Source organism: Bombina bombina, chromosome 4, assembly GCF_027579735.1.
Source record: "Bombina bombina isolate aBomBom1 chromosome 4, aBomBom1.pri, whole genome shotgun sequence".
NCBI classification, from domain to species: Eukaryota; Metazoa; Chordata; class Amphibia; order Anura; family Bombinatoridae; genus Bombina; species Bombina bombina.
This window is the reverse complement of record NC_069502.1, coordinates 443,490,455-443,515,167: the sequence shown is the minus strand read 5'-3', so window position 1 is coordinate 443,515,167 and position 24,713 is coordinate 443,490,455. Positions and strand designations below refer to the sequence as shown.

General features: G+C 37.2%; 1 protein-coding gene across 2 annotated transcripts in view; it reads left to right on the top strand.

The window, feature by feature from the left end:
* The window catches only part of CHRND (cholinergic receptor nicotinic delta subunit), a 110,071-nt gene that overhangs the window by 53,695 nt on the left and 31,663 nt on the right, over positions 1–24,713 (top strand). For both annotated transcript variants that reach the window (XM_053710292.1, XM_053710293.1), the window contains exon 11: positions 62–180. In XM_053710292.1, coding sequence (XP_053566267.1) covers positions 62–180 — 119 coding nt within the window. The remainder of the gene's footprint in view (positions 1–61; positions 181–24,713) is intronic.

Genomic DNA, 24,713 nt, shown 5'->3' with positions numbered 1-24,713 from the left:
TGATCACAATTATACTTAGACATTCCCTAATTTACTAACATTAAATTATTATTTTTCATAGGAGAGAATCCAGTAACTTCAGACAATTCCCAGGACCAGTTTTATGGAGAGATTAAACCAGGCATTGAAGGAGCCAACTTTATTATCAAACACATGAGGGACAAAAATGATTATAATGAGGTAATGAATATTATTATTTTTTTATCCAAAAATCATCTTGACTGTATTTCACATTTCATTACAAACTATGAAATAGCAGCAGCAGCAGCTTTGGATTATTGAAACAATGTATACCCTTTCTCCAAAGCTGTAATGAACCCACACTTTAGTAATCAAATAATGCAAAAGTTTGTTCTGTTGCTCCTTTGTGAACACACCCTGGAATAAACTGGATTACAGGGATGAGACACAGTGAGCTGAATTAATGCACAGCAATTGAAATACTGCGTGAAGAAAAGAATGGATTAATGAACTTCACTCTAACAGAGTAAAATATCCATTGAGATAAATATATGTCCCAGAGATTGTTTTCAGGAAACTTGTATAAGTCCTTAATATATTCAACTGATGACTTCATACACACTCACTCATATAAAATATTTACATAACAGGCACACGAATGAGGTTATACATAGCTTAGGCACATGGGGTTAAAATGTCACTGTATGTATATTGAGTATTAGTTCAAGCGTGTTCTACACCACAATACCTTTGGATAAACAGTGGAGCCAGGAATAAGTCTGCACAGAAACTGGAACGTAAGCTGGTATTAGGACCGTTAGTCTTTACCTTGCTGGGGAGCAGATGATGTGCGCTGTAAGCTGCGGCTCAGTGAGAGAGTGTGTGACTCACTTCCGGTTCTGCGAGGCAGCGTCTCCGTTCAGCTACTACAGCATAGATTTCTAGAGCTGACAATCCTGAGGCTTGCAAAAGGAGGTGAGTTCCGTGCTGTACAGATTCTTAGGCCAGTGATTTTCAACCGTTTTTTTGCCGTGGCACACTTTTTTACATAAAAAAATCCTGCGGCACACCCCATCCCATATACATATATATATATATATATATATACATACATACATACATACATACATACACACACTGTACTGTGCTGTCATGCCATGCCTTCTACAAACTATACATTACATATTGACATTCATTCACAAACAATCATAATGATTGTCTGTGAATAAATGTCAATATGTCATGGTTGTAAATGATGCCTGATGAGCCTGTCACATACCTCCCAATATTTCAAAATTTGAAAGAGGGACATCCCCTGTTAGGAATTCCTTGTATCCACCCACCTATGACAGAACCACCTACCTGTTTCCTTTAAATTCAAACCACACCCTGTTCCTAGTGCTTAGTTTTTTGTCTCTTATCTCAGGAAAGTCACTGTTAAGCTAAGCTCCAGCAAAGTAAGCAAATCTATCTACTTCCACTCTCAAGTGGATTTCTCTGAAAGATTCATCTTTGGATTATTCACTCATCTACTCATCAACTTTAAACCTCTTTATGCAATAAGGCATTTCATCACGATTCCCTGAAACCCATCACCGCTACACTTTGTACAACAGGATTAAGTTGTGAACCAGGAAAACTCCTATATTGATACCAGCATTTCTCTTCTGATCCTCCAACAACTACAGGTGTTAATAAGCAGTGTTCACATTTACCGGAGATACAGACTTTCTCTTGATCCCGGTTTCAGCCTAACAGCGGTAGCGTCTGACGTCAGCTGTCAGTCAAGCTACAGAAAGGTAGCGCCTCCCAGCCGAACCGCTCTCAGACGCTGACAGTTTTCCACAGCACACAGAAAATATTACAGCGCACACGCTGCCAGGAATTCTCAGTGTGATTTAACACTTTGTGTCCCGCAACTTAGATCAGGGTAAGCTAGTGTTCTAACTCATACTGCACTAAATATATCTCATATTAAACAATTTCCAATTGCCTCATACTCTGCAGTATTTACAACAAGTTACCATTTCAACATTTGTATCAAGTGAAGTTTCTCTAAACTGATCTGTTGCAAAATCTTGTGTCATTCTGTTTACCAACTCAAGCCTCAACTTGTAACTATTTCAGGATTGCAAATTACAAATTCAAAGATAAATTCCACTCTCTACAAAAAGCTACTAATTATAAATATTAGTTGCAAAACTGATAGTGGTACACACATTATCCCAGGTCTGCAGCTGAGATCACTTTATTTAGCCTTAAAAAGGAAATACTCCTCACACCCCCACACTGGGAAAAGTGTTATCTGTGGAGCACAAGATTATATGTGGAGCACCTCCCTCTTCCTCTCCAGTCCTCCAGTCATGTTCCTTGTGCTGAGAGGGAACGTGAGTGATGTGACCTGGCTGGAACTGTTCTGGAGGAGGAGCAAAGCTGCGCCAGCATGCATGGGGGATAGAAGTGTTGCGTGGACTAGGCACGTGTTGTAGTGGGTGGGGGTTCCTTCTAAGTGTGAACACGGGTCAGGGAGGTGAGCTGTCAGTGCGCAGTTACCCTCAGTCATCATCTCACTCAAAATAAAAAAACGGCCCAGAATAAAAACGAGCACAATTTAAAAAATATGTCACACTGTTGTCAGTCTGCCGCGGCACACCTGAGGATCTCTCACGGCACACTAGTGTGCCACGGCACACTGGTTGAAAAACACTGTCTTAGGCAATCCTGTTAACTTAGATATAGGTCAAAGTATGACAGTAAGAGCGAGAGCGTAACAAAAACTTTATAGAAGTTATGACCTGGAGACTGAGAATACACAACCTCAGGAAGAGGCTGTTTGACTTCAATAATCAGGCACTGATTAGGAATAAAGGACCTCCTTTTAAAGGATCAGAGGAGTGGGAGGGATATACCTTAAAGGTATATCACAAAAGCTATGTAACACTATGTAGTGTGAATAGTGGTACATTAAATTTATGTAATACAAGGGCCAAAATATTATTGTACAGTTTTTGTTTTCGTTAAGTTTATTGATTTTATGTGAATAAATTCTAGTCTAGATTCACTAAAAACCTTTCTAGTCCTATTGATTCCTATGAGGTTCCATTGAGCCTATGCCATAAAAATTTGGGATATGAAATGCTTAGTGACAGGATGCAATTCAATAAAAAACAAGACATATATTGGCTGTAGAAGGGATTAGTGAATCTAGAGCAGTGAATACTATTGGAACGATGTTCCAGGCCAAACATTCTCCATCAATGTCATTAAATTGCAGTATATTAAAGGATCAATAAATAGAGTAGATTTGCATAATTAACAAATGAATATTAAAAAGACAATGAAATAGCACTTAGAGGCCCATTTATCAAGATGCAAACGGACATGATCCGATATTGCGGATCATGTCCGCTGCACATCGATAAATGCCAACAGCATACGCTCTCAGCATTTATCATTGCACCAGCAGTTCTTGTGAACTGCTGGTGCAATGCCGCCCCCTGCAGATTGGCCGCTAATAAGGGGTGTCAATCAACCCGATCATATTCAATCAGGTTGATTTCCAGCGATGTCTGTCCACCTCCTCAGAGTAGGCGGACAGTTGTTTTTTTTTAAATGATATGCTCTATCTGAATCATTAAAGTTTAATTTTGACTTGAGTGTCCCTTTAAATTGCAAGCAATGGAGTGCAACTCATTTGTTATAATGGCAAAAAAAAGAGAAGCCAACCTGAAACCACAGAATAAAGTGTTATTGAACACAGTCTCTGGCACCCCTTTATAATATGTTGTATCTATTTATACATATAAATAAACAATCTATTTTAAGCAGCTTGCAACAGTGTCATTCCTCAAGGCACAGAGAATGAATGGTATTCACAGTGACCATAACAGGTGTGTGCCTGGAATGAGCAAGCGCTTGTGCTATATAGACCACTATAGATGAGCCCTTTGCAGAATCCTATAATTCATTTAATTAAAAGTCAGATGGCACACTTACGGCTAGATTTAGAGTTCGGCGGTAGATGGGCTGTTAACGCCACGCGTGTTTATGTCTAACGCACGTCATTGTTTGACTCCGGTATTTAGAGTTAAGATAAGACCATCTAACGATGCTCCTAACGCGTGTATGTCACACGCGTAATCCTGCCCGCGTTAGACAGTCTCCCATAGAGATCAATGGGAAATCAAATAAATTGCCTTTTTTCACCTAACACTCGATCTCGCGAGAATACGCACAGCTCGGTCATATGACGCATACCACATCATGCACAACAATAACACGCCGCAAATGTCACAACAACAATCAATCAACAAAGCACACAAGCATTACACATTCACAAGCGGGGGAAGTTTTAATACTATTTATACGGGGAATACGCATATACTTTAAGATGCGGAAAATCGCACAATAACAACAAGGATTAAAAAATATATACATACACTAGAAACAAAATCGCATTCAATATCATTATATATTATGAAAAACATACATATACAACACTTCACGAAGAACACACCATCGCAAATTGACATTTAAAAAGAATACTTTTGGACAATGAAAGCGAAAACGAACACTATGACATCATCGCATTCTACACATTCCACAAATACCAACTCTAAATGAGCATGCGCAAATTAACACACCTAATACACATTGCAATAATATTAATTGCTAATAAAGCACACCTGAACACTAATTTCAATGGAAATTGGGACATCATTAAACATTTACACAGGGTATATAAGCACCACACAAGCATGGCTTCTTTGACTGTGTTGCTGGTGGGTCTTTTGAGATTTAAGAATAGAGAGTTAGAGATTTTTTGAGAGTGAGTTAGTGTTAGCGTGAGAGAGTCAGTTGGTAGTGTTAGCGTGAGAGAGTCAGTTGGTAGTGTTAGCGTGAGAGAGTCAGTTGGTAGTGTTAGCGTGAGAGAGTCAGTGAGTTAGTGGGAGTTAGTGGGAGTGGGAGAGAGTCTGTTAGTGGGAGCGTGAGTGAGTTAGTGGGAGTTATTAGTGATAGTTGTTAGTGTGAGCGTCAGTTAGTGGTAGTTAGTGAGCGTTAGTGGGAGTGTTTGTTATTGAGAATTAGAAGTAGTGTGAGTTAGCGAGCGAGTGATTTATCTGTACACTTAACACATTTACACGCAAACACATTCAATACATACATACACTTATCAATAACACTACATACACTCCATACCCCCTACCCCCTCATACTACACTCCATACCCCATTCCTTGTAGTCCCATTCCCTTTCATCCCATTTACTCTTATCCCATACCCCATACCCATCCCATACCCATCCCCTAGTTACATTTAGTTTACATATCCTCCTTTTAGTCTTCTTCTTTTCGTTTATTTAAATACTCCTTACCCTCTTTGTTTTGTTTACATCCCTCACACTTTAAGCACCTTTTTTGTCTTTTTAGTTCTTTATTTTGACCCCCTTTCATTTCATCACACTCACTTTTTGTTTGATTATTTGGGGTTTAGTTTAGGGAGGAGATGGAGGCCAGGCAGGGGACAGGTAGAGGGGGGAGTAGAGGGAGGGGGAGAGGAACAGGGCAGGAAGGGGGGCAGGAAGCGGGGGTGGAAGCGGTGGGTGGACCCAGCCACTTGGTTCAAGATGACCAAGTGGCTGGGCCCAGTGGCGGTCAGAGTAGGGCTTCACAGTCCGGGAAACAGAGGGCATCGTCACAGGGGAAGGCCAAGGCGACTAGGGAGGCGAGGTTTACGATGGAGGAGAAGGAGGCCCTCGTAGAGGCCTATATGGCCAGGCATAGGATGCTGCAGCACCAGAAGACTACCCCGACTGACAGGAGGAGGCTCTGGAACGAGATTAGGAATGCAGTCAATGCAGTGGGTGGCCGGAACCGGGATATGGATTCTATAAAACATCGGTACCGGGACTGTAAACTTGAACTTAAAAAAAGTTAAGCCTGGAGGCCCGACATGCCGCAGGGACCGGTGGCGGCCCTGCCCTTGAAATGGAGTACTGCAGATGGGAGGAAATGTTGCGGCCCAGCATCTCCGAGGTGGAAGTAGTCGGTATCGGAGGAATCGATACCGGGAACCTGCCACTCTCATCTGACGGTAAGCTCATTGAACAATAATTTCACATACGAATGTATTTCAATGGACACTATACGCAAACATTTACTTTCATGATTGAGGTAGCGAATACAAATTGACAAAACATTCAAATGTACTTATATTACCTAATTTGATTCATTCTTGAGATATATTTTAATGAAGAAATAGCCATGCACACGGTGAAACAATCACAGGAGGCAGCTATATTCAGCTAACAATCAGCATCTTATAAGCATATTTAGATATGCTTTTCAGCAAAGAATATCCAGAGAATGAAGCTAATTAGATAAGAAAAGTACATTCGAAAGTTGATACTAAATGTATGCTTCTAAATCATGAAAGATAAAACATTGGGTTTCATGTGTTAAGGATCAGATTAATGCTATTACGCTGTTTACACGCATTCTATTACTTTGCGGTTACATCAGTATCTAGGCTATAGGTTAGGTGTGCATTTAAACAGACTGAAAACAAACGCAAAAACATTCACATTGACCAGATATCACAAACACGGTTTAGAAAAAGCGGAAATCGTATTGATTGTTTGTTAGATTTCAAAGTGGATTAATGATTCTGCATTTGTAATTGTATCGTAAGCTAAGTCATTTAAACCTTTATTTGCAAATATGCTAATATATACATTTTTTTTTTTTTTTTTTAATTTATATACAGAGTCTGGGGACGAGGCAGCACAGCCTCCTGCATCTCCCCGGGATGAGAGTGGTGGTGAGGAATTCCCACTTCGGAGGGAAGAGGCCCCCCGTGACGAACAGCGCACGGGAGATGATGAAGAGGCCCCGGAAGCACAGGAGGATCCCGCTGAACCCGCGGAACCCGCGGAACCCGAGGTCCCTCAAAGACCCGCACTCCGCCGTGCACGGGCACCCCGCCGTGCACGGGTTCGACAGGCACAACAAGAAGAAATAGCGGAGGTGCGGGTTCTACTGGAGTACATAGACCAGATGCGTACCTCCCGGATAGAAAACATAGAAGGACGACGCAGAATACTTGATGGGCAGAATCAAATAATTCAAGGCCAAAATGAAATAATCAATATACTGAATAGAATACAAGAAGGACAAACAAGAATGTTTAATCTACATCAGGAAATGTTCACATTTTTCCGGGAGGCGCATGCTGGTCTACCTCCTGTTGCTGGGCCTCTTGTTGCTGGGCCTCTTGCTGCTGGGCCATCTCCTCCTGCCGGCCCATGTCATCCTCCTCCTCAGCCATCTACTCCTCCTCCTCCTCAGCCATCTACTCCTCCTCCTCCTCAGCCATCTTCTCCTCCTCATCCATCTTCTCCTCCTCCTCAGCCATCTACTCCTCACCTTGGTCGTCCCAGTACTCTTCCTTCCACTCCTCCCACAGCTCCAAGGAGGACTCTTCGGAGTCGGCAGTTGCCTCTCCCAGAGCCTCAGCCCCGTGGGAAGAGGGGAAGGAAGAGGAAGTAAGTATTTTTTTCCATCTTAAAATATTTTTTTTGTGTAATGGATAGGTATGTGATGATGTGGTTTTCATACACTTGTGGACCACACTCTGTATATAATCGACTTCTATGGGACCGGGTCCATGGAGGAAGATTCTTTGCAGAGTGTGGGTTATAAGTGTGTGAAAACCACATCATCACATACCTATCCTTGTTCATGATATTGATTGGTTTCTGTGATGTGATGTCCAAACTGTTTCCCGAATCGCTAACTAAATTACCATAACAATTATCCATGATGGCATATTACTGTTTGAATGCCAATAACACAGCTTAAAGGGACAGTCAGAAAATTATTGATTACAAAGAAAACACTGTATTACGCATTATAAAGTTTGAAACAACAAAACATGGAGAAATACATGTGTGACTTATGTGCTTACCCTTGTATCTATGACTATGAAAAATGACCACTTATTTGTTGTTCTGACATAACAACATTTTAGATATCAATGATCAATACATGGTCAATAATATGCTGTATGAGCACAAGGTTTTACATATACAAATGCTATCCAAATGCCCTCTAGTGCTCAAATTGTATAATGATTACAAGCACTCTTCAAGATTTAAGAAATGAGCACACCAACCTCATAGGTTTAGAGAGCAAATGTAAATAAACCCAGACAAATGTTCAATTGTTGATAAACATTTGATATCCTTGATATTACAGAATTGACTTTTCGAATAATGTTTTTAAATTTTTTTTTCTAAACTGTCCCTTTAACAACATTACATATGCTAACACATATTTTAAGCTTGTTGGTATATCTACATGTACTTTGTAAAAAAAAAAAATTTTAAATAACATTTATATTGACGTGTTAAATAAAGTCTATTTTCTTTAAGAGACATTATTGTGTTAATATTTTATTGTAAAGAATTTTTTTTTAACAATGAATATGGTTTAAAGTCCTTTTAGGAGTGGGGGGGGGGGAAATATGCTAACAAAAATAAATTTGAAGATTAAACTATGTGGATCTCATACATGATACAAAAAACAACATTTGCATTCAAGGGACAGTATCCTATATTTTTTACATAACTGTATGTAATAGACACTACTACAAACAACAAGATTAACATATACTGATATCAATATTAAAAAGCTTCAAACACTTGAAAATAAAATAGGGTTAGCTATATTGAAAATATAGATGAACCACCATTACAACCGTAAAACAACACAATACCCCATCATTAACATATGAAAAGACCCTTTACACAAACTGGACAAAGCTGGAGATGGTACTCACATGAAACTCATTGGCTTTGCGAGGATTAAGAAAATTACTTACATTTTATTACAACACAAGACAAAATAAACCGATTGGTTAAACAATGGACTATCTAACTAGAGACAAAATCAAATATTTTTATTTATAATGTGAGTGTCTAATGAACCTTTCATAAAATATACAACGAAATTACATTTAGAAGAAGTCGGCATCATATATTTAGCATATGATAAATGCATATTGATTACTTTATTCAAACACAATAGCGCATATTTATTAATTAGATATGTTCAACATTAAACACAACAGTAATTTTTCAGAAAAAGGAACATTGTTGACAAACATATTAAACATGGACTGGAGAGATTTGCACTTGCCTATAAATATCCTATGCATGAAAACATTTTGCTTTCGTTCGTTGATTCAACCAGACATCCAGCAAAAGAGAATGTGTTGGTCTTTATCAGCTACGGGTCAACAATGTAACATGATGCAAATAATACATATTCGCAAGCTTTGTAAAATTGCATGCAGTCACAAACGTTTTTAACGTGCACAAATATTGCGGGACTACGCAATCCAATCACACGTTTTTTTACCTTTACATGTTCCGTCTTAACATGGCGCTTCCTTGATCACGTAAGAACGCCATCCAATGAAAGGCACATTATTGATCACGTAAGAACGCACAAAAAAAAAAAAGGCGCATCCTTGATCGCGTCAAAACGCAATCCAATAAAAGGCATATTCCTGATCACGTAAGAACGTCAGTCAATACAAGGAATCATTGGACAGCCTGGCAGGTGACGTCTTAAGCAACATGGCGCATCCGAGATCGCTGAAAAAACGCAGACAATACAAGGACTCAGTGACATCTTGGCATATCACTAAGAAACGTATTTATATTTTAGGAACTAGTATGTGTGTAGATTGCTATCTAGGAATGTCACCAAATCATGATTCATCTTTTCGGACTTGACTGTCCCTTGAACTATAGCTATGGTGTATATCTTTAACATTTAAAAGATACACATGAGAAATACATATGCCATTGATGTTTTAAGATATGTTTGGATTGTTGTTGAATAACAATAGTTATACATGTATTGATTAAACGTGTCATTTATTCAAGTTTAATTATTGTCAGCCTACCGATAGCCATATATGGGAGGAGATGTATTTTGTTAACATATTAGTTAACTAATATTCATCATCTACATTATTTGCATTACACACAGAGATTGATTTGGTTACACTTTGACAATAATATAGATTTGAAAATGAAATACAGGTGCTGTCAACATTACAATAAGATTGTTTATTAATAAAACTATATGTCCTTGTTCTTGTAAAAAGGACAAAAACGCTTTACAAATGGAAATACATTCATTTACAATAGTGATCAACATCACTTAAAGGGACATTATTTTGTTTTTAAAAAGAGCATACACATAGTCAATACTATTTAAATAAAATTAACACTTTACAGGGATTATATCATTGTATCAATACTCAGATCATTTGGTAAAGGTGCATCAATTCATGCAGAGTTTATAAATACACACATGGATCTGAACATTTAAATATACATATATACACAAATACAAAAATATATATACATATATAAAGAAATTACTCTGCTAATCATAATCAGGCAATGATAGAGCTAAGAGAAAATAATATAAACACAAATAATAAGATTACATTGGAGATGTTAATCTTAAAGTCATTTACTATTGTCTTACATATATGATTTCATTATAACAAATATATTTGTTAGGTCCCTTTAAGGATAAACAACATAAACTAGAGCTTTCAAAAAATAACAGGAAGAATGAGGACAAAGATTTGTGAAATAAAATGTATTTTATTAGTATGTAAGAAAACATACACAACGTTTATAAATAATCTTGTAAAAATAAGGAATATATGAGCCATATGACAAGGTAACACAGTGCATCACAGTCCATGAAGAGAGTTGCCAAGGGCCACCATAGCCCCATTGGAGACACATGGCAAGGTAACACAGTGCATCACAGTCCATGAAGAGAGTTGCCAAGGGCCAGCATAGCCCCATTGGAGACACATGGCAAGGTAACACAGTGCATCACAGTCCATGAAGAGAGTTGCCAAGGGCCAGCATAGCCCCATTGGAGACACATGGCAAGGTAACACAGTGCATCACAGTCCATGAAGAGAGTTGCCAAGGGCCAGCATAGCCCCATTGGAGACACATGGCAAGGTAACACAGTGCATCACAGTCCATGAAGAGAGTTGCCAAGGGCCAGCATAGCCCCATTGGAGACACATGGCAAGGTAACACAGTGCATCACAGTCCATGAAGAGAGTTGCCAAGGGCCAGCATAGCCCCATTGGAGACACATGGCAAGGTAACACAGTGCATCACAGTCCATGAAGAGAGTTGCCAAGGGCCAGCATAGCCCCATTGGAGACACATGGCAAGGTAACACAGTGCATCACAGTCCATGAAGAGAGTTGCCAAGGGCCAGCATAGCCCCATTGGAGACACATGGCAAGGTAACACAGTGCATCACAGTCCATGAAGAGAGTTGCCAAGGGCCAGCATAGCCCCATTGGAGACACATGGCAAGGTAACACAGTGCATCACAGTCCATGAAGAGAGTTGCCAAGGGCCAGCATAGCCCCATTGGAGACACATGGCAAGGTAACACAGTGCATCACAGTCCATGAAGAGAGTTGCCAAGGGCCAGCATAGCCCCATTGGAGACACATGGCAAGGTAACACAGTGCATCACAGTCCATGAAGATAGTTGCCAAGGGCCACCATAGCCCCATTGGAGACACATGGCAAGGTAACACAGTGCATCACAGTCCATGAAGAGAGTTGCCAAGGGCCAGCATAGCCCCATTGGAGACACATGGCAAGGTAACACAGTGCATCACAGTCCATGAAGAGAGTTGCCAAGGGCCAGCATAGCCCCATTGGAGACACATGGCAAGGTAACACAGTGCATCACAGTCCATGAAGAGAGTTGCCAAGGGCCAGCATAGCCCCATTGGAGACACATGGCAAGGTAACACAGTGCATCACAGTCCATGAAGATAGTTGCCAAGGGCCACCATAGCCCCATTGGAGACACATGGCAAGGTAACACAGTGCATCACAGTCCATGAAGAGAGTTGCCAAGGGCCAGCATAGCCCCATTGGAGACACATGGCAAGGTAACACAGTGCATCACAGTCCATGAAGAGAGTTGCCAAGGGCCAGCATAGCCCCATTGGAGACACATGGCAAGGTAACACAGTGCATCACAGTCCATGAAGAGAGTTGCCAAGGGCCAGCATAGCCCCATTGGAGACACATGGCAAGGTAACACAGTGCATCACAGTCCATGAAGAGAGTTGCCAAGGGCCAGCATAGCCCCATTGGAGACACATGGCAAGGTAACACAGTGCATCACAGTCCATGAAGAGAGTTGCCAAGGGCCAGCATAGCCCCATTGGAGACACATGGCAAGGTAACACAGTGCATCACAGTCCATGAAGAGAGTTGCCAAGGGCCAGCATAGCCCCATTGGAGACACATGGCAAGGTAACACAGTGCATCACAGTCCATGAAGAGAGTTGCCAAGGGCCAGCATAGCCTCATTGGAGACACATGACAAGGTAAAAGAGTGCAACAGGCACAACAATAAACTGATAAAAAGGCCAAATGGCAACAATATAAATACTAATTCAACATGTGGACGGAGGATTATTATCTGCCACCATGGAGCATATCCAGATCCTCCACTTACTGGTCATCATCTTCATTGTCCTGTGCATGTCCAGCTCCAGATTCAGGCCTTGAACGTAATTGCATAATTTCACGCAGAGTCAAGTCCTGAATCCGGAGCTGGGCCTGCATGGTGTTGTTCATCCCTCTCAGGACATCTGCGTTCCTCAACACGGCCTGCTCTACTCTTGCTATCCCTTCTAGCATGAGCCATGCTGAGTCACAGCCTAAAATAAAATAAAATTAAAGATTAAGGATAATTACACAACAGAATAAAATATTTTAATACATACATTGTCATCATAAAGAAAAATAATTATTTACATAAATTATTTTTCATATATTCTTTACACATGAATTAGGTTATTCAGACAGACAGAAATCATTAAAGGCTCATGTTACTCAAACATGTTGTCCCCTTTAATTGTTTTTAGATGATCCACTTATACAGCTTGAGTGTATCAAATCTTGTTAAAGGATTTACATTGTACTTACATCAGCAATTTAAAAATTCAATTTAGACTGTGGTAGGCACACCTATCCTTAAACATTTTGGCATTGAGGACAAGCTGTGTAAACATAGCAACCAGAAGAAATTAAATTCCCACTGGGTTAGACAAGAGATAATGTATCCACATTTGGACATAAAATTTTGGATCCAAGTAGTGGTGTTTGGTATATGTAGTGATATCCAATTAAAGGGACAATGAACCTAAATATTTAATGGACTGATTCAGATAGAGCATGACATGACAAATCTTTAGAAATTACACATATTCATTATATGTTTTAATTGTCAAGCTATATTTTGAATGCAAGAATGTTGGTTTTTATGGAAGCCAATATTTGTTGATGAACTTTGTTTGTGCATGCTGGTTGATGGATACATTCATCCAACAATAAAGAAATGATGGCCACATTTATTTTATTTTTTAAACTAATTATAGGAATAAGTTGTTTTCCATAAATATATCAAGAGAATGACGAATAATTCATAAGAGTATTCTATTATACATTGGCTTAACATTGCATGCTGGATTTGAATCACAATTTAACCAATTTAACTTCACTGTACCTTTAAGTATCTTATAAAGTGTATTTAGAATGATACTTACAGCTGTGCCTGGGAAGGACAATCTGACACCCAGGACAATGAAGGTTTAAACAGGGGTGAGGGATGGGATTGGCTTGGGGAGGGATGGGAATGGCTTGGGGAGGGATGGGAATGGCTTGGGGAGGGATGGGAATGGCTTGGGGAGTGGTGAGCTGCTGCTCCAGGGTAGGCCGTACAGCTGGGGAGTGGGGAGTTTGGGTCTGGACAGCTGTACGGGCCAGAATACGGGGAGAGCGGCGAAGGGGGGTGTATGGACGTTTTTTGGGAGGGACAGGATATGAAATATGGGAAGGGCTGGCAGTGGTCGGGGCATGGACATGAGTTTGGTGATGGGAAGTGCTCTGGGTGTGTGCAGAGGTGTGGCCATGGTCAGGGGTGTGTGCACGGGGAGGGGTCTGTGACTGGGCAGGGGCGGAATCCAGATGACCAGAAGTGGTGGATCCATCTGAAAATGTAAAGAAAATATATTAACATCTCATACATCCTGACATCAAATCAACGCATTTCAAATTGATTATGTTTTCAATATACTTCGAAGTGTGTTTGAATCTGTAAACTATTCTGAAATGAGGATATGGTATCTATATAGGCACTCAGATGAATCTCAATGACTGTCTGTACAATGTGAAACTTATTATTGTGTTTTGGCATGGAATATGCATGTGACATAATGATGGCATGAATTATATATTCTTAAAAAAATATATACAAGCAGATTTTCATGCTGCCTGATATAGAAAGGGGGCAGTAGTGTATTTGAACAGACAAATAATATTCCCTTTTAAAGGGAAAAAGCTGTAGACTTTGAATGTCTTCAATAAAATGATTTCAAACTAAGAAACATGTTGGAAACATGATAGATATATTTCACATACCATCAGACTCCAAGGCAGCCTCTTCCTCCTCCATCCCACATGTGACATCAATCTCTGTAAAACATAACATGTTGTGTACACCTTAAGATCAGATATTATAACATATGTTACTGTTGCTCAAATACGCACATCAATGTTGCATTAAAGATATACACACACAAAGTTATGATTTACATCATTTTGATGGAGCATACAAATGACAATAAATTTGTTATTGTCAATAAATCAGAATATTAATGTATTGTTTGTCTTAATGTTAAATTCATAAAAGCATAGTACATAGAACATTTAAGATTTCTCATGTGTGTATCACTTGATGACTGTTGTCAAAAAAACAAATAGAAAAAAACATATGTTAGACATCTTATGAATAACAAATGTGTAGACTAATAAAGTAGAAATTATTAATCGCTCAATATAAAAAATAAATATATAAACAGAAGATAAATTCTATGTTTTGTTATAATGTTATGCTTCATCGGAATCATTATCATAATATTGATTAGCAATACACCTTCAATTACATATAAATGAGTCAATGGACTTACCAGGAGACCGCAAAGGCGGCTCTATGTCACTGCTGGATTCCTGTGGGCTTCCCACACCAACTCTCTCTATTAATGATATAGATATATATTATTAAACACATTTTGGATATCACTAAATCACATCTGTCTAGAATTTTAACATTAATCAACTTTAAATTGTGAAGAATAGAGCAGTCATTACACCAGAAAATGCTTGATTGAATCAAGGGGATTCTGTAAACATATCTGTATTGAACATATGTTTAATGTCAGACTACATTAGACATCAAATTCATCTCAGATGCTGCTATTGCATATCTAAATATACCCAATGATCAATGTTCTTAACCCTTTAAGGACACAGCTTTCACTTAGCTCAATTGTTTTATGACGGAATTATTCCGTCATATGTCCTTAAGAAGTTACAAGAATACACACAAACCACATATTGAGGAGCATCTGTTGACAAATCTAAACAAACATGTGTCACATCGACCCATTTTTTCAATGTACAGTAATCTTGTTTAGGACACAACACATATTTATCACAATACATAACAAACTTGATTATTACAAATATGTAATCATGGTGCTGTTAGAGTATGCAGATATCTATAAAGTAACTCCAACAGATAATTAGATTTATATATCAATAGTTTTTAATAAAAATAATGTAAAGATGAATGAATCTATTTTGTCTTAAAGGGACACTGACATGATTAATTTAAATAATTGATTTCTATGTTCAAAATGTAAAAAATGATTTAACATTGACTCCTATTATAATTAGAATGTTGTTCGATATTAATCTTAAAGGCAGATAAGGAATATTGGATTCAATAAATATTGTTTGTTGAAGGTATCCACCAATCATCAATATAAACCCAGGTTGGTCAACAAATATTTAGATGCACATAAACGTACTTTCTTTATTTTAAACTACATTTAGCAATAGAATATGTCACATATGATGATAGTATTATATTTTATGTTTATTAATATTGCATACTGTATGTGAAAGACAATATTAATAATTGTAGCTCAGTATCCCTTTAATCTAAAATTAAATAGATTCCACAATGTTGTTGTTTGTTAATGAATTATCTACTCCATATGTTGATGTAATGAATGGTATTGAGCATGCAATTAAAATCAAATATGTTATTTAAGGATATCCGAATAATTATATAATTTTCATCTATTAAATAGACATTACATATAAATATTGAACAATGTGTATTTAGTATGTAATGTTCATTCCATGTTTCTAAGACAAATGTCAATTAAAATGAGACATACCATACTGTGACAAGCCCTGGCTTGAGGATCCAGCAGCCACATCCATATCTGTAATATATTAAATGAGGATTGCATATCATTAATACTAATCATGCCATGTTTAAAATATTTACATTAATATCAAATCAATAGAAAAATATTAATCCTTTGGTAGTCCCATGAGTTAATAGTTTCCGCAATTAAATTAATGATAAATATATCCTGGACTCTTATTTTCAATCAGTTGTGTTGTTTACTGTATCTTTAAGAATATCTGCTTGTTATTACATAATCATCAATTGATGGCCATATGTTATAATTTATTAGTATTATTCGTTTTTTATTAGATATAATATTTAAAATAAGAATACTGTATTCTTCACTAATCTAAGAATTTCCATTTAATTTTTAACAACATGTATAAAGCAATGCCACTTTCCGCAAACCCATGTTAACGTGGATGAGAAATGCCATTTTCGCGATCATTGCGCAATGATTCCAAGCGGAATTACGCATCCGTCATTTGAACAACATGTATAAAGCAATGCCACTTTCCGCAAACCCATGTTAACGTGGATGAGAAATGCCATTTTCGCGATCATTGCGCAATGATTCCAAGCGGAATTACGCATCCGTCATTTGAACAACATGTATAAAGCAATGCCACTTTCCGCAAACCCATGTTAACGTGGATGCGAAATTACATTTCCGCTCTGTGATGCATATTCTGTAGAGCGCAAGAAACATCATTCCTATTTCATGTGTCAATAATCTAAAATCAGATATCTAAACATCATATGTAGTGTATGTTGTGAGATCTGTATAGGTTTAGTATCTGACTAAATACACATTTTTGATTTATAAAATTATAAATATTATATGAAGTTGGATAATTACCTGGTTCAGATTCTCTATCGGCTCCTCCCAGGCCACCGGACGGAGAAGCATCTGCCCTGTCCCCCGCGTCAGGACTTTGAGATCCCGCAGCTGGGAGGGAAGAAGAGGAGGCCGAGGATGGCGAGGATCTAAATCTTTTGGGGACCCGGAGATTGAGGAGCTCTCATAAAGTCACCTCATAAGGGAGTAGGTACAGTTTCCGCGGGGCCTTTCTTTGGCCCCCTCTTTTACGGGCTTGTACCCAGTCCCTTATGAGGTTGACTTTTTTCGATAAACGCAACCTCATATCTCCGAATCTCCTCATGATCTGATCCTGGGTCCTCTGGACGTCACACACCAATCTAACCGCATTGGTGATAGACTCCCAGAGGGCCTTCTTAACAGGCGCATCTGTCGAGCTCCTCTTGTTCCCAAACAGCTGGGGATAAAAGTCCTTGACGGCGTGGACCAGTGCAGCGCTCTCCTCCTTGGTGAACCTGGGAACTGACATGCCTGCTGGGTTGTCCAATAAATATATTATAATAATATAAACTGCCTGCAGGCATTAGAGAACTGACAAAGATGGCAACGTGTAATGGACTTTTATATGGTGAAGTAAACATGAGATGCACCATGGGACAATTTATCTGTACATCTGATTGGATAAAAGTTTGAAATATTGTTATAATGTCTGTGAGACCATCCTGACTCAAGTTGTGTTTGTGTGATGAACTCTGATTGGCCGTTCCTTAATGTTTCATATCTTAGTAACTTCCTTACACATACCGCTTGGTGGTGCTGTAACTTCATTTTTCATGTAGACTTATTTGTAACTCATGGGCCTGTCATGCGGATATGTGTGACGCAGATTTAATATCCGGGATCCGTGAAATATTAATGATTAAATACTGTTTAAAATCTAATCCTGTCACATTATTAATGTTGTAGACATTTCTGGGTTTAATAACGGTCTGTTTCTTTAATACAAATACACATTTAATATTGTATGTCTTTATTGTTCTTTAAATAAATTGATTGTGAAGTATTGACATTGCTCTATTAAATGTATTTATAATGCACATTGATTGTGTGCTATTGCGTGACATTACACTAATGTTTAAATATGCTAATCTGGTGTTTGAAGATGCGTTTCCCACGCAATATTTATTAATGTTAAAATTCCGGTTAGAATGTCAGTAACTTGGATAATCTGTTTATAAATGTTAAACTACAGCTTTGTTATTCGCAAATAAACCTCGAGCTTGTATTTCTCTGAAGTGCTCATATATGTTATTGTGCAATGGCGTCTTTAGTTTTAAAGAGACATTACAAACAAACAATTGTATCAAATGATCTGTAGAGATAGAAGATTGTTTAGACTTTAAACTGTAAATCATTTTCTCTTAGTATTTATATATCCTCAACAGAAGAAATTTAAATGCACATGGTTGAGACAATCACATAAGGCATCTCTGTGCATCCACCAATCTTCATCTACTGAGCCTATCTCGATATGCTTTTCAAGCAAAGTATGTCAAGATAGGAAGAGAAGTAAATACACTCTTTAAATCTCTTAAAGGGACACTGTCCAAACAAATTTACCATTGGTGATTGAGCATGAAATGTTAATCAACTTTATTATTTAATACGATTATCAAATGTTAAGTTATCTTGTTATGTTTCTTTGCAAATCAATAATGATATTTTATATTACGGACAATTGTTTAATAAAAACCTGGGTTGTCCTTGACGATTGTTGCATCAATTATTCCAAACAATCAAGTTCTGTCCAGAGTACTGAAGCAAATAAATTAGATATTTACTGCCTTATTTCTAAAGTAATGATAGCAACATCACAATGAGCATTCATAATATGAGACAAGTTTTAAAGTTGATTAAAATAGAATACTCATTCAGAATGTATAAATCATTGTTTTTTTAAATGGCTACCTTTAAGTATATTTTGATTTCATGTCCCTTTAAATAAACATTTAACAATAATGCTTAATATATCATAAACCTAGGCACCTTCATTTTGCTAAATGAGTCTAACATATGAGTAAAGCAAATTTAGATGAACTTCTAGATTGTTTTACACACTGACTGAAATATATTTATTAAATGATGTCTTTTTTAGCCTTCAGCGTAGAGGGACATTAAGCTATATGTTATGTATGCATTTTGTATAATAATCTTATATTTGACCAACTTAATATGTTTTGTTATTCAATCATTATATTGTAATTATATATATATTCGTGGATTAAATACATCTCTACATAGGCTATTTTGATGCTGATTGTTGTTTGCATATAGATGCCTTATATCATTGACTAAGATATGTGCATTTATTTGTATTTTAACAAGTATATTTAAAGACTGAATGTAATTCTATAGTACATTCTAAATATGTTTAAATTCTTGTATGATATTTGTTACAATGTATACAAAATATACATTTTGAATGACCCCTTTAAGGACACAAACATATTGTATTTTGATTTAAGATTGACAAAATAAACTAAAGGGGAAATTACATTCTATATAGATATTTGATGTCTAACCCAAGAGGTAAGATTGTAATAAATACATAATATTACTAAGTATAGTTAAATGACTCCACTAGAAAATTACATAGATTAACCTGGCATCCAATAACTAATTTTGTAAAAATATAAAGTTAAATGACCTACCATTTCTAAATGTAATAATTGTAAAATATTTTCTAATAATGTTTTGAGATACCTAAGGAAGATACATGATCTTATACAATTCTTTTTACATTCAACAACACTGTCACTTTCATGTAATTGAACCACTTCACCTTATTAAATGTTAAAACAATCATAATATTAATACATATCCAAAATATTTTTAATATATACTTTTTAAATATAAAAGCATTGAAGAATCTGACTCCCCAATTAATGTTAAAAGATATATTTTAATATTCTCTGAAGATTTTTATTTTCTACTATTAATGCATTATTTTCTCTTATGCATGTGCTTGTCAAATAGCCAACTACCAGTCATGGGAGTCCAAGTTTTATTTATTTACAGATTATATTGATATATATTAGAATCTGTTAAAAATAAACATATATTTAATTGAAAAAAATTAAATATTCCAGGAAGTCATCAGATGCCAATCTGAAATGACAAATAATAAAAATGGAACAAAGTTAATACACACGTTGTAAAATATTCATAAAATACATTTAAAATCATATGGTGTCTATGCTCTAACTTTGATCAACATTTTTTAAAGATAATCATTACATTGATTTTAAATTAATGAAATACATACACCATTATATTGTTGATTAAAAATTATATTTAAATATCAAAAATTAAAATTATACATAATAATGTATATCACATGTAAACAATATATGTATGCTGAACATAAATGTAATATTTCATGTCCATTCAAATACCTCTATATCAACTATAATATGTATTCCTTTTTCTGATTGTGATCCCTAAATATCTAATTATGAACTAAATATGACTAATGTATGTAAGCTACTAATAGTCTACAGTCTTCACTAGCATGCATTGGTACACCAACCTGGACAATGCATGGTCTTTGAAAGTCAAATCAGGGGTAAACAGTTGATCTTCAATAGGTGTCTTATTCATCAGTTCATTAAATAGAGGACTGGGAAATCACATCTAAAAAAGTACAATCATCTAAGTGTCTGATTGTGATCCCTAAATATCTAATTAAGAACTAAATATGACTAATGTATGTAAGCTACTAATATTCTACAGTCTTCACTAGCATGCATTGGTACACCAACCTGGACAATGCATGGTCTTTGAAAGTCAATTCAGGGGTAAACAGTTGATCTTCAATAGGTGTCTTATTCATCAGTTCATTAAATAGAGGACTGGGAAATACCATCTAAAAAAGTACAATCATCTAAGTGTCTGATTGTGATCCCTAAATATCTAATAAAGAACTAAATATGACTAATGTATGTAAGCTACTAATATTCTACAGTCTTCACTAGCATGCATTGGTACACCAACCTGGACAATGCATGGTCTTTGAAAGTCAATTCAGGGGTAAACAGTTGATCTTCAATAGGTGTATTATTCATCAGTTCATTAAATAGAGGAATGGGAAATACCATCTACAAAATAGAAAATCATCTAAGTGTCTCCAATAGGATGTCTCCACAGCCTTATTCTATCAAATAGTTTGCACTTACCATGTGAACATGTATTTGTATGGTTTTCAAGGTCAGCAGAATTGAAATATAATGCCAGACATGATCCCATTGGTATACTTCAATTTCAATCTTGGCTTTTTCCCCACTGTCAGTCTTGGAAATCTTCACTGTCAGGCTTCAAATTGTTCCCTTTCAGTCTTTAGATTAAGTCATCTCCCTAATGTAAGAAATTATATATAAAGATTTCATACAAGTGTGTGAATAAGTTCTGTACCCCTCTCCCACCCCCCATTTCATAATAAATATCTATCACTAGCTTACTAAGCCTGTGTATGAACCTGTGTTATTTTCTATCAAGTGTGAAGATGAGTCATATTGAGCAGAACAAACCTCTGTGTGACATTGAACCATAGTCATTCTAGAGTATCCCTTTCTGATTATGTACATTTTAAGTAATGTGTAAACAAAGTTATATTTTTTAAAATGTATGCCATATGATGTATTTGTGTACAAATCATGCCAGCAACAGTCCATACATTTCTACTTACCATCTGATGTCCTCTTTAAAAACCAGGTGGCAAAGACTCGCTATAGGACCCAATGCCCAGAGCATCACCTATATTATGAGAAATAAAGATTATTCTAACATTTGATCAATACTAACATGTTTGCACAATTCTCTACTTGTCATTTCCCTAGAGTTCACATCTATTGAAAATACTCCAGTGTAACTTCTATTATTTACCGTCTAAAGTGGCGGTTGATGACGTCTGCTCTGACATCAAGTCCCTCGTCCTGGAATTCCCCCTCTAGAACAGGATCATCCTCCTCATCTCTGAGGAGGTCTCTGTCCACCGGGACGGCCTGCAGCATCCCAGCCCGCTGTGCAATATTATGCAGGACGCTACAGGCTACAACGATCTTAGCCACCTTCTTTGGGTTGTACTGGAGTGCTCCTCCAGAACGGTCCAGGCACCTGAATCTCATCTTCAGGAGCCCGAACATCCTTTCAACCACCGCCCTGGTTCTCTTATGAGCCCTATTGTAGCGCTCCTCAGACACATCAGTTGGGCTACGCAAGGGGGTAATGAGCCAAGGCCGGCTCATGTACCCAGAATCACCTATAAATTTAGAACAGAACATAATTCAAACAGAATACTTAAACTAGTATATTGTTGTATAAATATATTTGTTAAAAACCATAATCCATATTAAAAGTTGTCAGAAAGATAAAATAAAAAAAATAAATTTATATATAAATCTGTATCTTGGCATTTCATCTAAGACATGCTACATATGCGTATTTCTCCTAAACCAAACCTTGTGTAAAATGCTAACTACATGGTTACATTGCATTCTCTATCTGAACACTTAAGGTAAGACATGCTACATATCTGCATTTCAATAAAACTAGACATTAGCGGAAAAAGACAATGACAGGGTTAAATTGCATGAGATAATATCTTGCCATTTCATCTAAGACATGCTACATATGCGTATTTCTCCTAAACCAAACCTTGTGTAAAATGCTAACTACATGGTTACATTGCATTCTCTATCTGAACACTTAAGGTAAGACATGCTACATATCTGCATTTCAATAAAACTAGACATTAGCGGAAAAAGACAATGACAGGGTTAAATTGCATGAGATCATATCTTGCCATTTCATCTAAGACATGCTACATATGCGTATTTCTCCTAAACCAAACCTTGTGTAAAATGCTAACTACATGGTTACATTGCATTCTCTATCTGAACACTTAAGGTAAGACATGCTACATATCTGCATTTCAATAAAACTAGACATTAGCGGAAAAAGACAATGACAGGGTTAAATTGCATGAGATAATATCTTGCCATTTCATCTAAGACATGCTACATATGCGTATTTCTCCTAAACCAAACCTTGTGTAAAATGCTAACTACATGGTTACATTGCATTCTCTATCTGAACACTTAAGGTAAGACATGCTACATATCTGCATTTCAATAAAACTAGACATTAGCGGAAAAAGACAATGACAGGGTTAAATTGCATGAGATAATATCTTGCCATTTCATCTAAGACATGCTACATATGCGTATTTCTCCTAAACCAAACCTTGTGTAAAATGCTAACTACATGGTTACATTGCATTCTCTATCTGAACACTTAAGGTAAGACATGCTACATATCTGCATTTCAATAAAACTAGACATTAGCGGAAAAAGACAATGACAGGGTTAAATTGCATGAGATAATATCTTGCCATTTCATCTAAGACATGCTACATATGCGTATTTTGACTAAACCAAACCTTGTGTAAAATGCTAACTACATGGTTACATTGCATTCTCTATCTGAACACTTAAGGTAAGACATGCTACATATCTGCATTTCAATAAAACTAGACATTAGCGGAAAAAGACAATGACAGGGTTAAATTGCATGAGATAATATCTTGCCATTTCATCTAAGACATGCTACATATGCGTATTTTGACTAAACCAAACCTTGTGTAAAATGCTAACTACATGGTTACATTGCATTCTCTATCTGAACACTTAAGGTAAGACATGCTACATATCTGCTTTTCAATAAAACTAGACATTAGCGTCGGTAAATAACAAATGGTTAAATTTAATCCTATAGCTGAACATGACGCTAACAGTTAAAAAATACAGGGGCAATTGTCAAAATAATTAACCATGTTGAGCACAAATACTCACCAACGAGATAACCAGGGGGCATTTGTCTTTCCTCAAACTGTCTCCACAGGGACGACAGAGAGAGGATGCGGGCATCATGACAAGCCCCTCCAAAATTCGCATACACATGCATAATCCTCATCCGTGCGTCACAAACATACTGCACGTTGAGGCTATGAAAATGTTTGCGATTTCTGAAGGGCAAGTCATCAATTGGAGCACGCAGCGCAATGTGGGTACAATCAATGGCTCCCAAGACATTGGGCAATTGAGCAATATCAAAGAATTCCCGCTTCAGGCGCCTCCAATCACCATCATTCTGTGGGAATCCTATGTATTGCTTACTGATACGTACCATGGCGTCCAGAAAGTTATTAAACACCCCAGAGAATGTACCTTGAGCCAGGCCATGCATGTACAGTTCTCCGGATTGAAAACTCCCTGAGGCCAGGACGTATAGACAGCTTAGCATCTTACTCATGGGGGGAACAGCAGTCCTTATTTGTATACGTGGCTCCAAATGAGGTTTAAGAAGCTCGTAAAGGCCAATGAGCTGTTCGCGATCGAGCCGATACTTATCAAAAACCTCAAAGTCACTCATGTTTTCCAAGGTGGGTCTCACCCTGTAGACACGAGG